This window comes from Polypterus senegalus, chromosome 15 (genome assembly GCF_016835505.1).
Source record: "Polypterus senegalus isolate Bchr_013 chromosome 15, ASM1683550v1, whole genome shotgun sequence".
Taxonomy (NCBI): domain Eukaryota; kingdom Metazoa; phylum Chordata; class Cladistia; order Polypteriformes; family Polypteridae; genus Polypterus; species Polypterus senegalus.
The window spans coordinates 88,070,171-88,088,600 of NC_053168.1; the positions used below are offsets into that span (position 1 = coordinate 88,070,171).

Sequence of the window (18,430 nt, forward strand, 5' to 3'; positions counted from 1 at the left end):
AATCGAGGGAAAGATGAATGCGGCCAAGTACAGGGATTTCCTGGAAAAAAACTGGGCCAAAGGTTTACCTTCCAACAAGACAATGACCCTAAGCACACAGCTAAAATAACGAAGGAGTGGCTACACAACAACTCTGTGACTGTTCTTGAATGGCCCAGCCAGAGCCCTGACTTAAACCCAATTGAGCATCTCTGGAGAGACCTAAAAATGGCTGTCCACCAGCGTTTACCATCCAACCTGAGAGAACTGGAGAGGATCTGCAAGGAGGAATGGCAGAGGATCCCCAAATCCAGGTGTGAAAAACTTGTTGCATCGTTCCCAAAAAGACTCATGGCTGTATTAGCTCAAAAGGGTGCTTCTACTAAATACTGAGCAAAGGGTCTGAATACTTAGGACCATGTGATATTTCAGTTTCTTTTTTAATAAATCTGCAACAATTTCAAAAATTATTTTTTTTGTCTTTCAATATGGGGTGCTGTGTGTACATTAATGAGGGAAAAAATTAATTTAAATTATTTTAGCAAATGGCTGCAACATCAAGAGTGAAAAATTGAAGGGGGGTCTGATTACTTTCCGTACCCACTGTATATATATATGTGTGTGTGTATATATGTGTATATATATGTGTGTGTGTGTGTGTGTGTATATATATATATATATGTGTATATATATGTGTATATATATGTATATATATATGTGTATATATATATATGTATATATATATGTGTATATATATATATATGTGTATATATGTGTATATATGTATATATGTGTATATATATGTATATATATATATATGTGTATATATGTATATATATATGTGTATATATGTATATATATATGTGTATATGTGTATATATATATATGTATAAATAAATAATATTTTAGGGGTGGGACTCGATTAAAAAATTAATCCAATTAATTAGAGGCTGTGTAAGGAATTAATCTTGATTAATCGTATGTAATCACACACGTAAATTTGCCCCAAATCGCAAATGGTTTTTTTAAATTTAAAAGGGTTTTAGTGGGCTTACAGAATCAAATAATAGACATGGACATGAATATTGTAAACTGAAGCTGTTTTAAAAAAAAGCTTTAAACTGCATTTGAATTCAAAACAGAAACAAAAATATCATCCCTGGTTAAAATTGGGCAGACTTAAAAATAAAGTGGTAGTTTAAGTACTTTAAGTACATTTTCAGAATAGTATTGTCTTTAAATAATAATAACCAAAATTTCAACATAAAGTGCAGTTTTTCTTCTTAAAAAATAAGTCAGAAACATAAAAGGTAATTTGACCAGCTTACTCTTTAAACTCTGAGTAACATTAGCCAAAATTATTTTGTACATTAGGCTAAAACAGTGTGATCATTGAACATTTTGTAATTAGATGTATTTAGAATTACTAACGGTCACGGAAGTCCAATGATCCCCAGTAAGAGCCACAAAGTCCGCTTTCTGTAATGCATCTAATTTTGCTTGCTTTTCAGTGTGCACAAAACCATGCTTTTATCAAGGCTTCGCTCGGGTAGTCGAAATGATCAGTCGTAGGAACACGCTTTATTCCGACTCTAACATTTTTGTAGCTGTGATGTGTGCATCAGTGTAATGGATGTACCAGGAAATCATGCATTGACAAAAGTTCCCGTTTGCTTGGAATTGAAAGTGTGATTAAATGCGTTATTTTTAACGCGCTATGGAGTACATGCATCGAAGCTTCTCAGCTGTGCTTGTGCTAAGAAAAGGAAACATTTTAAAAATAACGTAACATGATTCTGCTAACCTAATATTTTTTCATACGTCCCAAACCAAGGAGATGCGAAGGTAAAATGAATCGGTAGTGCATACATACTCAGTGCATCCCTCTCGAATCAACCTCAATGTCGGCGTTAGAGGCTTAAGACTCTACAATTGCACCACAGCGTGTGGCTTGTCTATGCTAGAGTATGTACTGTAGATCGGGGTATATATATACATTTATATATATTTATATATATATACCGCGTATCGCAGTGGAGAAGTAGAAGTTATGAAAAGAAAAGGGAACATTTTAAAAATAACGTAACATGATTGTCAATATACAGTAATTGTTTTGTGAGTGTTATTGAATGTTGCTGTCATCAAGGATTTGATTATCATTATTTGTTTCAATCAGGGTCGATTTGTATGATGTGTTGTGTTCAAGTTACATTCCGTGTTTGTCAATCGCTGTAAAGATAAGAGGTTTCATTCATCGATTAGTTTCTTACTGCATCAATAAACAGCTCATCTTCCTCTTTATCTGAGATGTGACAAACTGCATGCACGGGTTTTTTTACACTGTCTTCCTTTAGCAGGACATTCACTTTTTCCACCGTGTGCTTTGTTTCCGCAGTAGCTGCACTTATGAATATGATTGTACGTATCAGACGCTTCATATTTTTTTGCTGCCTTCTCAATTGTGTAATTCGGTTTTTGTTCAGCACTCTTTGGAACTGTTGCTTTTGTCTGTGCACTGCGCCAGTTCACGGAGCCGCTTGGTGTTCTTGCATCAAGGTTCCCAGCTGTGCTGGTGCCATCTCGTAATGTCAGCTAAGACCCGCACTTAAAAGTTTCTCTCGAAGTTTCAATAAGTTTGTGCCAAACACCACCCTGACCATCTCATCTTCCTCTGCATAAGCACAGTCCTTCACCCGTGAATATTTACCGGCAGTGTTTGTATTGGATTGCCGCTGATGGACGGCCTTATATGGGCAGGCACTAAATTACAAACGCTAGTGGCAGCCTGTCTATGAACTTAATTTAATATAAACTTACGGTTCACGCCGTGCTTTGTTTCCGCAGTAGCTGTACTTATGAATATGCTTGTATGCATCATTTGCTTCATAATGTTTTTCTGCCTTCTCAATTGTGAAATGGCGTTTTGTGCTCATCGCTGTTTGGAGTTCTTCCTTGTTCTCTACGTACTAACGTAGGAGGCGTGATGATGTCACACGAAACTCTGCCCCCCCACGGCCATCTCCAACTCAACTCCATTACATTATATGGAGAAAAATAGCTTCCAGTTATGACCCTTACGTGTTGAATTTCGAAATGAAACCTGCCCAACTTTTGTAAGTAAGCTGTAAGGAATAAGCCTGCCAAATTTCAGCCTTCTATCTACACGGGAAGTTGGAGAATTAGTGATGAGTCAGTGAGTGAGGGCTTTGCCTTTTATTAGTGTACTAGCAAAATACCAAGGCCAGCAGCGAGTAGTAGTGTGTTAAAAAAGCAATGAAAAGAAAAGGAAACATTTTGAAAATAACGTAACCTGATTGTCAATGTAATTGTTTTGTCACTGTTGTGAGTGATGAGTGTTGTTGTCATATATATACTGTATACACATAAACACATATTTATACATATACACATATATACATACATATATATATCTACATATATACACACACATACATACATACACACACATATATAAACATATATATACATACATACACACACATATATAAACATATATATACATATACATACATATCTACATATATACACACACAGCTATTTCAGATCAGTGCAATACGCTGTTTGTTAAACGGTTGACTCCGCTCTTACGTGCAATAACAAATCAAATCATTCAGTTGTCTTTGCTCATATGTCATTTTAGAGCTGGACGCCTGGCATCTTTTTTTGGCCACAAGTTTGTTTCTGTTTGGTGTGAGGTTCTGTGTTGTGGAGATTCTCAGGATGGATTGCAGGTGCTCATCAGTGAGGCGACTCCTGTGTGCTGTTTTGTTAGTCTTTGTCACTGATAAGAGCTTCTCACACAGATATGTGCTACCAAACATGCACAAGGTTCGAGCCGCATGTAGACGGACTTTTTTTGTTCTTCAAAGTCACCAAAGCGCCGCAAACTCAGTGCGCTAATAACTCTAGCTTCGCAATAACTTGCAGCATCATAAGGTAGACTTGATTAACGCGGTAAGTGTTCGGCAAGGCAGCTGAAGCGCTGCATTATGGGATCTGTAGTTTATTGTGTTACCAGCGCTTCATATACCCGGGCCATTAATAACAATAATACAGTATATAAAATGATCTCGCGGGCCGGATATAATTACACGCCGGGCCGGATGTGGCCCGCGGCCCTTGAGTTTGACACATATGGACTAAATAGAACTTGAAAAGATATATTTTTTCAAATGTGATCGCGCTAATTCAGATAGAGTTGACGCAAGACTACAGCCTGCATGCCTCAATGAGTCATCCTCCCTCGCCTTACTTTTTACCGCTCATCTAATGAATACACTGAGTATGGCTTTACCAAAACAATCATTGATGGCTAATAAAGTATCCATTATTTGAGTATGTAGATATATATATATATATATATATATATATATATATATATATATATATATATATATATATATATATATATATATATATATATATATATGACCGGAGAAGTAGTGTGTAAAAAAGGTAGAAAAAGAAAAGGGAACATTTTAAAAATAACGTAACATGACTGTCAATATACAGTATTTGTTTTGTGAGTGTTACTGAGTGTTGCTGTCATCAAGGATTTGATTATCATTATTTCTTTCAATCAGGTTCGTATTTGTAGGATGTGTTGTGTTCAAGTTACATTCCGTGTTTGTCAATCGCTGTAAAGATGACAGGTTTCATTCATCGATTCGTTTCTTACTGCATCAATAAACAGCTCGTCTTCTTCTTTATCTGAGACCTGACACACTGCATGCATGGGTTTTTTTTACACTGTCTTCCTTTAGCGGGACATTGACTTTTTCCACCGTGTGCTTTGTTTCCGCAGTAGCTGGATTTATGAATATGCTTATCAGACGCTTCATATTTTTGCTGCCTTTTCAATTGTGTAATTCGGTTTTGTTCAGCTCTTTGGAACTGTTGCTTTTATCTGTGCACTGCGTCAGTTCACGTGAGCCACTCGCTGTACATGCATCGAAGGTTCCCAGCTGTGCTGGTGCCATGTCGTGCTATGTCCATGGCTGTATTTAATGTTACCTTAGTCCTGGCACTTAAAACTTTCTCTCGCAGTTTCGCTGAGTTTGTGTCAAACACCACCCTGACCATCTGATCTTCCTCTCCATAAGCACAGTCCTTCACCCGTGAATATTTACCCGTGTCGGTTTGCTATTGGATTGCCGCTGACGGACGGCCTGATATGGGTGGGCACTAAATTACAAACGCCAGCGGCAGCCTGTCTATGAACTTAATTTAAAGTGTAGGTGTACATCGTGCTTTGTTTCCGAAGTAGCAGAACTCATGAATATGGTTGTATATGTCACCGCCGCTTCTTATTGTTTCGCTGCCTTCTCAATTATATAATGCATGTTTTCTTCAGCGCTTTTTGGAGGTCTTCCTGGTTTTCTATGTACTGCGTGATTACGTGGGAGGTGTGATGATGTCACACGAAACTCCCCACGGCGTTGAAGCTCATCTCCATTACAGTAAATGGAGAAAAACTGCTTCCAGTTATGACCATTACGCGTAGAATTTCGATATAAAACCTGCCCAACTTTTGTAAGGAAGCTGTAAGGAATGAACCTGCCAAATTTCAGCCTTCCACCCACACGGGAAGTTGGAGAATTAGTGATGAGTGAGTGAGTAAGTGAGTGAGTGAGGGCTTTGCCTTTTATTAGTATAGATATATATATATGTGTATGTATGTGTGTGTGTATATATATATATATATATATATATATATATATATATATATATATATATATATATATATATATATATATATATATATATATATATATATATATATATATATATATATATATATATATATATATATATATATATATATATATATATATATATATATATATATATATATATATATATATATATATATATATATATATATATATATATATATGACAGCACCACTCATAACAGTGACAAGACAATTACATTGACAATCATGTTACGTTACTTTTAAAATGTTTCCTTTTCTTTTTTCATAACTTCTTTAACACACTACTTCTCGGCTGCGAAGCGCGGGTATTTTACTAGTATATACACAGTATATAGTCACGCACGCGCGAGTAGGAGACCGCAGATGGACCTTAACACGCTTCGGAAGACGTTTGCCAGCAGGGAGTGGCTGGGGACTAACCTTTCTCCTTTGCTTTCTTCCAGGAAAAAAAATTCCCGGAGCACGTTACTTCCGTCCTTCCTCCGCCATTGTTCCTGACGTCCTCAATCCCAGCATTCCTCCACTTCCAGCTCCTCCTTTATAAAATGGCCGCCAACGCCGTGCACATGGATGTATTTTGTTTATGTATTTTCACCTTGTTTTGTGACTTACGTTGGAGAATTTTTCAGTATACGGGGCCGGAAAACCCCAAACCTTTATGCTGTCTCTTCTCTTTTACTATATATATATATATATATATGTACTGCTCAAAAGAATTAAAGGAACACTTTTTAATCAGAGTATAGCATAAAGTCAATGAAACTTATGGGATATTAATCTGGTCAGTTAAGTAGCAGAGGGGGTTGTTAATCAGTTTCAGCTGCTGTGGTGTTAATGAAATTAACAACAGATGCACTAGAGGGGCAACAATGAGATGACCCCAAAACAGGAATGGTTTAACAGGTGGAGGCCACTGACATTTTTCCCTCCTTATCTTTTCTGACTGTTTCTTCACTAGTTTTGCATTTGGCTATAGTCAGTGTCACTACTGGTAGCATGAGGCGATACCTGGACTCTACAGATGGTTGCACAGGTAGTCCAACTTCTCCAGGATGGCACATCAATACGTGTCATTGCCAGAAGGTTTGCTGTGTCTCCCTGCACAGTCTCAAGGGCATGGAGGAGATTCTAGGAGACAAGCAGTTACTCTAGGAGAGCTGGAGAGGGCCATAGATGGTCCATAACCCATCAGCAGGACCAGTATCTGCTCTTTTGGGCAAGGAGGAACAGGATGAGCATTGCCAGAGCCCTACAAAATGACCTCCAGCAGGCCACTGGTGTGAATGTCTCTGACCAAACAACCAGAAAGACTTCATGAGGGTGACCCAAGGGCCCCATGTTCTCTAATGGGCCCTGAGCTCACTGCCCAGCAGCATGCAGCTCGATTGGCATTCGCCATAGAATACCAGAATTGGCAGATGCACCACTGGTGCCCTGTGCTTTTTACAGATGAGAGCAGGTTCACCCTGAGCACGTGACAGAAGTGAAAGGGTCTGGAGAAGCCATGGAGAACATTATGCTGCCTGTAACATCATTCAGCATGAGCAGTTTGGTGGTGGGTTAATGATTGTCTGGGGAGGCATATCCATGGAGGATCACACAGACCGCTACAGGCTTGACAATGGCACCTTGGCTGCCATTCGGTTTCAGGATGAAATCCTTGGACCCATTGTCAGACCCTATGCTGGTACAGTGGCTCCTGGTGCACGACAATTTCTGGCCTCATGTGGTGAGAGTATGCAGGCAGTTCCTGGAGGATGAAGGAATTGATACCATTGACTGGCCACCACACTTTCCTGACCTAAATCCAATAGAACACCTCTGGGACATTGTTTTGGTCCATCCAGTGCCACCAGGTTGCACCTCAGACTGTCCAGGAGCTCAGTGATGCCCTGGTCCAGATCTTGGAGGAGATCCCCCACAACACCATCTGTCATCTCATTAGAAGCATGCACCGATGTTGTCAGGCATGTATACAAGAACACAGGGGTCATACAAAGTGCTGCGTATAATTTTGAGTTGCTGCAAATTAAATTTTGGCAAAATGGACTAGCCTGCCACATCATTTTTTCACTTCATTTTTTTGTGGCGTCTTTGAATTCAGGGCTCTGTAGGTTGATCATTTTCATTTCCATCAAACGATGTGGCATCCTTTCGTTCCTAACACATTACCCAGTCTATATCAATATAGATATCCAGGAGGATTTCTTTTTCCCATTGAGATCTGATGTGTTTTTAAAGTGTTCCTTTAATTTTTTTGAGCAGTTTATATTATACAGTGATCCCTCGCTATATCGCGATTCGACTTTCGTGGCTTCACTCCATTGCGGATTTTAAATGTAAGTATATCTAAATATATATCACGGATTTTTCCCTGGTTCGTGGATTTCTGCGGACAATGGGTCTTTTTAATTTATGATGCATGCTTTCTCAGTTTGTTTGCCCAGTTGATTTCATACAAGGGACGCTATTGGTGGATGGCTTAGTAGCTACCCAATCAGAGCATGTATTACGTATTAAATAAAACTCCTCCATTGTATGCGATGTGCTTCCTGAGCGGTTCTTGATTGTTTGCTTTGAATAAGCTATGTGGATGACACATTCGTCATAATAAAAATTGATCAGCTGAATGAATTCTACAACCACATCAACTCAATATTCCCGGCAGTTCAATTCACAATGGAGAAAGAAATTAACCAACACATCAGCTTCTTGGACATCTACATTTAAAGAAGTAATGATGCCACCCTGACCACTAGTGTTTACTGTAAAGAATGCTACACAGACAAGATATTACACTTCGCCAGCAACCACCCTATATCTCATAAACGGAGCTGTGTTAAAACTCTATTCAGAAGAGTCCACACCCATTGTAATACGAAGGAAACAAAAATGAAAGAGAGATGCTATCTCTTCCACCTTTTCACTTCAAACGGATACTCAAAAACATTCATTAATCGAAGCCTACACAGAAGACGTCAAAAAATTCAAAAGACAATTGACTTGAATCAGAACCCCCACCCCACCTGGCACTCACTCCCTTATCGCCACAATGTGTCTGAAGGTGCAGCACGCATCCTGGACAAGTCAGGTGTCAGAATAGCACATAAGCCCACGAACAATCTGCGCACGGTCCTCTTTAATGCTAAAAACAAGAAATCGACAGCATAAACATGAAATGCAGTGTACAGCATTCCATGCAGTTCGTGCTCAGCGGTATACATTGGACAGACTTCAAAAAGAATCGCAACACGTATACAGGAACACTGCAATGCCGTCAGAAGAAAGGACTCGCTATCATTGATCTGTACGCATACTAAATCAACAGGACATACATTTAATTGGGACGATGTACGAGTAAAATTTAAAGCCAAAAATAAACGTGCTAGAAAGCTGGCTGAATCCTGGTTATCAAATGAGAACGCCATCAACAGACACTTGGACATAAATCCAGCATATGCAAAGTTAAGAAGAACTTATTCTTAATAAACAAGACTTTACACCGAATAACCCGACCACACAGATCTAGCCACCCCTCCCAAACCCTAAGTTATTGCTATGTATTGCCTTTGATTCTTGTAAGTCTAAGCATTATCCCCTGAAGACCCCTGGTAGGGGTTGAAAGCTCAGGAATAAAAACTACTTTATGATATGTGATTCATTTTCTCTCTTTGTGGATCTCCAGCTGCAAAAAAAAAATATAAATTAATATATGTATGTATGTATGTGTGTGTGTGTGTGTGAGATGCGGGTTCTGCTCCTTGCTTCCATCCACTGTTCGGGAGCCCTTGAGCCCAACACTGTCGATTAGTTATAACCGAGATGAGCTAAGCAGTGAGGCAAGGGGATCATGTACAAAGTGCTTTTATTTAAATTAGTCAAGCAAAAACAAAGTTTTCAATTAAATAGTGCAGTGGCTCACAAAAAGTCTTCATCAAATAATCCCTAAAAGAAACGTGAAGGTTAAAAATAAAATAGAAAACAATCCTTTAAAAAAACGAGGTTCAAACGACGCTGGAAGCAGTCCTTTAAATCAATAAGCCCAGTACTCCTTTTAAACTAGCATCTCACCTGCTCCTCCCGGTTGGGCTTTACAGCAGGCGGGACGCTGTCTCAACAGCTGTCCTTTCTCTCACACATACACACAGGTCTGGGAGTCCTCCCGATCCTGGCTTCGGTCTGGCACTCATCCCAGGCCTGAGACTTGGAATCCTTGATTTCCAGGACGCCCACACCAAGGACTTCACCACCAAGCCTCCCGACTCCCACTGCCGTTCCGGCCTTACGCAGACAGTTTTTCATTGGTCACTCCCGCTTCATGTTCACTCAGCAGGAGCGACTACTACTACGACACCCGGGTGTCGGCCTAACACCCAGGCTTCCACACAGCTGCCTGCGCTTGCTCGCCCAGTCACACCGGCTCTCTCTCTTCTCTCCTGCTCCTCGTTCTGCAGCAACCTCCATCCTTCTTTCTTTCTATTTTTTCTCCCCCCCCTAACCGACTCGCGCTTCTATATATTGCGAGGGGCCATAGCAGCTGCAGCACATTAGCAGCCTCCGGAACAATCACGGTTGTGGGCAGTCCCTCACCTGTGCACTAGGTGAGAAACGACCACACCGCAGATCGCCCTGAGATCCACTACAGCCACCACGCCCTCACTAAGCCACGAGCGCGGTGATTGATTATTTAAAAACTGGCTTTTGCTAAGAGAGCTGTGGACCCCCTATGCTATCTATCTCTCTATCTCTATATCTCTCTCTCACCTAAAAATAGAATGTAAAGATAAACCTGTATACTGTACTGCTATGTCTCCCGCGGTGCTAGAATGTAAAATATCGATGTTACCGCTATACGTACTGTAATTCATGCAAGCGCGTTTTCTTTGGGATGTGCTGTCGTTTTCTTTGTTATAAGTAGAGTAAATACATAATTTCATTTAAATAAAATACAGTAAAATGTACGGGTACTTACCAATGTTGACTGATATTGATGATGATGAAGTAGCGGTGCAGTTACGATGCAGAGGATTTAAAACTCCTCTGCTGGCGCCTCTTCTTTCTTAATGTAGAATAAGAGAAAAGAAAAAAAAATACCAACTAATTAATTGAGATCAGTGTCATCATCCGTGAGACCCATGCCCCAGTTAAATCACTAGTGGGCTCTTTTGTTAAATCTGCCCCATGGTTTACAAGTGAGCTTCGACAGATGAAAGCAGCTGGGTGAGCCCTAGAGCGGCGTTTTGTTGCAACCAGTTTAACAGTCCACTAATTAGCCTATCGGGAACACCAAAAAACTACTCCAGGGCACTGTCCACTGCCAGATCTCAATACTGTTCAAATTTAATCAACAGTCCTGGAAACTCCAAACAACTTTTTTCTGTGATAAATCATTTACTTAATCCTCATATCTATGCTTGTAATAATTTCACAAAGGTGCAGTGCAATAATTTTATTGAATATTTCACCTCTAAGGTCGACATCATCCGCTCCTCATTGTTTGTCTCCAGCCCTCCATCGCCGAATGTTTCTACACCAAAGCCAATGGGCTGCCTTTCCCAGTTCCTCTGTACCACAGTTAAAGAAGTTGAGGGCATCATACAGAGGATGAGGCCTTCAATGTGTTCATTGGACCTTTTTCCTACTCCTCTGGTAAAAATTAATGTATCAGATATAAGCCGTCTAATTGCTAATATCATTAATCACTCTCTCCAGAGAGGCTTAGTCCCACTGGCCTTGAACACTGCAAAAATTAGACCTCATTTAAAAAAAATCCTCTTTGGATCCTGAAGTAATAGCAAACTATCGTTTGATCTCCAACCTTCCGTTTTTGTCTAAGGTTTTTGAAAAGGTTGTTTTGGTCCAGCTTCAGGATCGCCTCAAAAAATTCAATCTGTTTGAAAAATTTCAATCTGGTTTCCGAACTTCTCACAGTACAGAGACGGCTCTGGTCAGAGTCACCAATGACCTCCTGATGGCTGCTGACCAGGGTGCTCCGTCACTCCTTATCCTCCAGACCTCACAGCTGCATTTGATACGGTAGATCATAATGTTCTCCTTCATCGTCTTCACTACGTAATTGGACTTTCTGGCATTGCTTTGGAGTGGTTTGAGTCCAATCTTGCAGATAGGGCTGAGTATGTGGCCTTGGAGGATGCTAAATCTCATACCCACACTGTCACCTGTGGGGTCCCACAGGGATCAGTCCTTAGGCCGACCCTTTTTAATATCTATATGCAACCCCTGGGTCACATCATCCACAATCATGGAGTTTCATTCCATTGCTATGCCGATGATCTGCAGCTCTATGTGAGACTGGATATGACTTTTTACATCTCCATCAACTCTTTCCTCTTGCTTGGAATAGATTGAGGCCTGGATGTCCAACGACTTCCTCAAGCTGAACAGCACTAAATCTGAAGCTGTTTTAATTGGCACCCCCCACCCCAACCCCATCAACTTCGTTCTTCTGTAAATTGTATTTCCTTTTCTGACCGTACCATTACCCTCTCCCCTTCTGTTACAAATCTGGGTGTCAAGTTAGACTCCCATCTGTCATTTGATACACATGTCCATCACCTTTGTAAAATTGCATTCCTTCATCTCCGAAACATAGTCAGATTCCTTCCCTACTTCTCCTTCTGTAATGCTGAAAAGCTGGTTTATGCCTTTGTCCCATCCAGGCTGGATTATTGTAATGAACTCCTCATCGGGATCCCTAGCAAGAGCCTTCAAAAACTCCAACAAATTCAAAATAGTGCTGCAAGAATCCTGATGAGGGTACGGAAATATGAACACATTTCACCAATCCTTCAGTCACTTCATTGGCTCCCTGTTCACCTCCGTTTTGATTACAAACTTATTTTACTCACCAGTGTATCCATGGAAATGCTTCACAATATCTTAAAGAACTCCTTGTACTACAATCTACTACAAGAAACTTCAGTTTTGCAAATACCTACCGCCTTCACCCCCTGTGACCAAACTTCGTACAGTGGGTGACCGAGCGTTTGCAGCCGCTGTTCCACGGCTCTGGAACGCCATACCAGAGAGCCTGGGAACACAGCAGATTGTGGGCTGTTTTTAAAAAAAAAAAAAAAAAATTAAAATTAAACAGCTAAAGACTTTTCTATTTAGGAAAGCTTATTAACAAGAATGCTATTAATTATTGTTGTTTTATCTCTGTTTTTATCTTGCTTTGCCTTTGTTTAAACCTTTTTATGTAGCACTTTGAGATTTACTACTAATGTAAAGTTTCCTGTAAATAAAATGCATTATTATTATTGTCACTGATTTTGAATCTGTTTGAAGCAAAAACCGGAAGCCACAGGACTGACTTTGAGAACCCCTGCTTTTGAGCCTCTTTATCACTGGATTTGAATGCTCTCATTTTCTCATTCAGGAGACCTTTTAGCTCCTTAGTAATTGAGGGCTCCTTGTTAGAAAAGGAAGCACAGTATTTGTGTCAATAGAGAAGTTAATGTAGTCTGTGATGCAGTGACAGAGGCCCTCCATATCATCCCCATTTGACTTGCACATTTCCCAGTCTGTCATTTGGAAAAAGTCGTTCATTGCCATTTCAGACCTAACGTTCCACTTCCCCACTATTCTGCTAGCAACAGGTTGTCTTCTAATAACAGGCTTGTAGCTGGAAATAAAATCATTTGGGCTGTGGTCAGATTTGCCTAAAGGAGCCAGTAGATTACACTTAAAAGCTACTTTAACATTTGAATACAGTAGATGGAGCTGCTTGTTTTCTCCAGTAGAACTACTGAAACACATGCAAAATACTTTTGTTATTAATCTTAATATGTGTCCCAATACCATCTTGCCCTTATGACACAGCAATGCGGTATGTCATTACAATTTGAAATGCCTTTTTCTTTTGCTTAAGTTTACATGTTCTTCCTTAGTATATTATATGAGGATGTAATATTGCCACAATAACTAGAAACATTTGAAGCTAAATGTCCAATCCATAATGCATACCAGAGGTTCCTAGACAGAGGCCAGTTGTTGCATAGGAATCAAATACTGCTTTGTTCAGAAAACATTTCTGATACAGTTGCAGAGCTCTTGGCTAAATAACTTGTATTTTATTCTAGTATTTTCTGGTATATAGTTAATTCAATAATGGCAAATTGTATGAAACCATCATGGTCCCATCCTTTATTCTCCTTATGAGAATTTTATGCTTATATAGTTTGCATTACAAATATCTGGCATAATCCAATCAAATAGCCTTTTATTGTCAATTCACTATATGTGCAGAACATGCAGGAGTTTTTCTCTCTTTCATCTTCGTAGTACGATAAAATATAAGAAGTATAACATATAAGATAAATAACATTAGAAGTTGTAAAGTAGACCTGTGTACAATGTGCAGTAGTCATTATTGCAAAAGCTACTTACAAAAAAAGAGAGAAGGTGCATTATAGAGTAGCTTATGAGATGTACAAAAAGACAGACGTTTAGCAGCAGATGTAATATTGAGTCCTTATATACCAGCTGAGGTAGGGTACTTGGTAGATAGTGACTCTTGTTACGGACCAGGGGCAGGGTGTAAGAGGGGAAGGTAGTGGACAGAGTTTAGCATCCTGACAGCTTGGTGGATGAAGCTGTAAGACAGTCTTGTGGAGCAGGCCTGGAGGCTCCGGTACGTTTTCCCCGAGGGGAGGAGGCTGAAAGGAGTGGGAGGAGTCACCAGCAATGTTGATGGGTTTACGGGTGAGACGAGTGTGGAAAATATCCTTGAGGGAGGGCAGTGGGGCACCAATGATCTTACTGGCTGCATCCACTAAGCGTTGCAGGGACTTCCTATAGGAAGCAGTGCAGCTTCCATACCACACAGAGATGCAGTTAGTGAGGATGCTCTCGATTGTGGCCCGGTAGAAAGAGCACTTGATGGGGGGTGGAACTTGTGCTGTCCTCAGTTTGTGTAAAAAGTAGAGGCGGGTTTGAGCTTTCTTGGCCAGTGATGTGGTGTTATCTGACCAGGCGAGGTCCTCTGAGATGTACGTCCCCAGGAACTTGGTGCTACTCGCCCTTTCCACAGCTACTCTGTCGATGGTCAGTGGGGGGGGGGTGCTGTGAATGACCTCTCCTGAAATCGACCACAATCTCTTTGGTCTTTCCCACATTCAGGAAGAGCTTGTACTCTTTACACCACTGGACCAGTTGGCTCACTTCATTCCTGTAGTTGGCTTCGTCATTGTTGGTGATGAGGCCGACCACTGTTGTATCGTCTGCAAACTTGACAATGTGATTGGAACTGTAGATTGGTACACAGTCGTGGGCCAGCAAGGTGAAGAGCAACAGGCAGAGCACACACCCTTGTGGGGCCCCTGTGCTCAATGTGATGGTCTTAGAGGTTTTATTGCCGTCTCGCACATTTTGTGGCCTCCCTGTAAGAAAGTCCAACACCCAGTTGCAGAGAGAGGTCTTGAGTCCGAAATGGCTGAGTTTTTGTATTAGCTGCTGGGGAATAATTATGTTGAATACTGAACTAAAATATAAGAATAACATTTGCACATAGGAGTTCTTTGAGTCCAGGTAGGTGAGGGCTGGATGGAGAGCAGCAGAAATTGCATCCTCTATGGACCTGTTTGACCTGTATGTAGACTGAAATGCGTCATAGGGGGGAAGAACGGACTTAATGCTCTGCATAACCAGCCGCACAAAGCATTTCATGATGGTGTAAGTCAGTGGTACGGGCTGATAGTCATTATAGCTAGATAGGAGGGGCAGGAATTATGGTTGTGACTTTAAAACATGTGGGAACAACTGCTTGATCCAGGGAAATGTTGAAGATGTCAGCAAGGACATCCTTGAGCTCCTCAGCACAATCCAAAGTACGACCAGGTATGTTGTCTTGTCCGGCTGCCTTCCATGAGTTGATCCTAGAAAGGGCTCTCTTCACGCTGGCTGGGGCCAGATGTATGGCCTGCTCGCCTGGGGAGAATGGTTTTCTGTGCCAGTGTGTCTTTTGTGTCTCAAACCGGTCAAAGAAGTCATTTAGGCAGTTAAGCAGTGTGATGTCACCTTCACACGTCTGTGGTGGGGTTTGTAATCAGTGAGGGTTTGGATGCGACGCCGGAGAGACTGCATCTCTGGTGTTGCTAAAGTGTCCAGATATTTTCTTGCTGCATTACTGGATGTCTTGTCAGTTTTCTTCCCAGTGTTCTGGTTTTCCTACCACATCTCCAAGTATGTGCAGGTTATCATAGTTGACTCTAAACTGGTGTCGTGTGACTGGACCCTGTGATAGATATAGTGCCCTGTCCAGGGCTATTCCTTGCCTTGTGCCTAATGTTGCCTAGATCGGCTTTGGCTCATAATACATTGTATTAGTTTAAGTGGGTTTGAAAATGTTATACTGATAGCTACTGTATCCATATAAGGAAATGAAAATCACTATGTCACTCATGGCAAGTACACGGAGAACAACAATCTTTCTGTTGAGGTCCTGTGGAAGCTGTATTAACCTCTGGTCTTATTCACATGCCAGTATGTATTAAGTATGAAGTAGCCCAAGTGGACAATCTTTACATAAAACAGGTTTAGTATAGTTTAGTGGGAGGTTGTTTGCTCTTACACATTTGGTTAAACTTTGGTCATTGCCTTCCAGTTTGTGGAAAGTGTAAAGCCACTGATCCTTCAAAGTTTGAAATATGTTGATGATATAAATGTCTTGTATTGGTCATTTCTAAGTTTTTGTTTCCAGACAAATTTCCAATTTTGCCCCCTTTTTTTCTTTTTATGAATTGTTTTAAGAATAACAGAATTCAGCAGGTTTCACCATTCAAAGATTCCAGTTGTCTGCCTAAAGTAAAGGTTGAAATGAAAGGTAAGAGGCTAAAACTTTTTTTTAATAGTAGAATATTGTTATTTGTGTTCTGTTTTCTTATGTTTATAGTTTTGCACTTAATAGCCTATTCAGTACAGTACTGTATCAGACTGCATTTTGTAGGAAATGTAGTAAAATTGCAAAAATATCTCCTTGTATATTTTCTGTGCTGCAGATTAGTATAAGCAAAGCACTTCTCTTCCAACAACACATATCAAATTACATCAGATCAGGAGTGATTGCATTGTCTTTGGTTACCTAGTGATTAATTTTAAAACAAAAATCTTCACAGTGTTTTGAAGTTTTCAGCAACAGATGTGACAGTGGTATTTATTAAATTTATTGGTTTCTGTATGTAAACATTAGCAGTACAGGAAATGTTAAGACAATTTTAAAAATATCCGATTATTAACTTTTGTTTACCAAATTAACAAGGACTGAAACTAAAGTAAAAATATGTGAGTGCTTCACTAGTAGTATTCTTCTTTAAACTGTAAGAGTTTAAGAGAGTTGTGTACAATCATTACTGAACTTCACAGTTCTACTAGAACAAGCTAATGCAAAATAAAAAATGTTTTCTGTACTGCTTTTTGCCATCTTTAAAAGTACGTCTGTTTATGTAGTGTGCAGCTTGTATATATATAATCTTAATTGTGCTTTTTTCTTCCCAATTGTAGTTTCTATTTTACCTAGAACCATTTAAGTTGTTCTGTTGTATACTGGTACATTGTATTACATATGCAGATACTAGCTTGCTTGCTGTTTGCACTGGAAATGCCAAGGTTTTGATGAACAACTAAGGAATATGTGATATGTTTACATTATGTGAACAATGATGTCCAGGGTACTACAGTGGACCCCAGAACTCTACACTGTATTTGCACAGAAATGGGTGCAGTGTGGTAACTAGCCTTTGATAGGATTAAGAGGTGATGTTCTCAACTGGATGAGTACTTTGGAAATTTATTTATGAAAGTGGATAGCTTTGGGGACAGTATACATTCATAATTGTTTCTTCTGCCTTCAAAGCCCCTTAAATCAAATATTGGCCACCATAATTTTATACAGTGAAATTATTTTTCTTAATAAAATAGCTGTTCATTTTGTTCTTGAATGAAAAATAAAAACTGGTTTTGAGATGGGTCCCCTTTTAAAGAGCAATATTAATTTAACCTTTTCCAAAAACTACAGTACTGTCATTTAATTGGTGTACAAATTCCTATCAGGTACTTAAATTTAATGCATTGCTGGCAATAACTATTGGGGAAAACAAAAAAATACTGCATATGGGGACAGAGTCCAGTTAAAATAAAATTATCCAAAAATTTGTCTATTGAAATTTCTGTGCATGTGGCACTAACCTGTTTGTGCTCTACCAAATACTACACTGTATATTTGTACTAGGAAGGAGTGGGGTTAGAGAGGGCACTTTATCTTTCATTTATGACAACCAGTTGAGGGAACGGTTGGGAGCATGCATGGATTACAGTGCGTTGTCGCACTCGCCACATGGCAAACCACCCGGATTGAAATCAGAGTGCAGCTGTGCAACGGGTGACACCTCAGCACCAGTAAGGTGTTGTGTTTTTATATATATATATATATATATATATATAAGTGGCTGGCGTGCCAGTCTTGCCACCAACCCTCAAATTTTCCCTGCAAGCTAGAGGTCCTGCTTGCAGGACTAGATGCAAATTAATCTCATACCCAGGACAGAGCAATTAGGTTAAGGGCCTTGCTCTGGGGCCTATAAAAGTAGAGTCACTTCTGGAGTTTATGGGATTCGAACTGGCAACTTTCCAATTGCTGGCAGAGATCCCTAGCCTCAGAGCCAGTAAGTTTTAAAGTTCAGCATTTCAGAAATTGAA

General features: G+C 40.0%; 1 protein-coding gene across 6 annotated transcripts in view; it reads left to right on the top strand.

Moving 5' to 3' along the window:
- The window catches only part of gra (granulito), a 73,408-nt gene that overhangs the window by 31,918 nt on the left and 23,060 nt on the right, over nucleotides 1-18,430 (top strand). For all 6 annotated transcript variants that reach the window (XR_005630758.1, XM_039737449.1, XM_039737447.1 and 3 more), the window contains one exon: nucleotides 16,487-16,559. Coding sequence is in view for 5 of the 6 variants with exons in the window: in XM_039737449.1 (XP_039593383.1) it covers nucleotides 16,487-16,559 (73 nt within the window). In the remaining variant the exon portion in view is untranslated. The remainder of the gene's footprint in view (nucleotides 1-16,486; nucleotides 16,560-18,430) is intronic.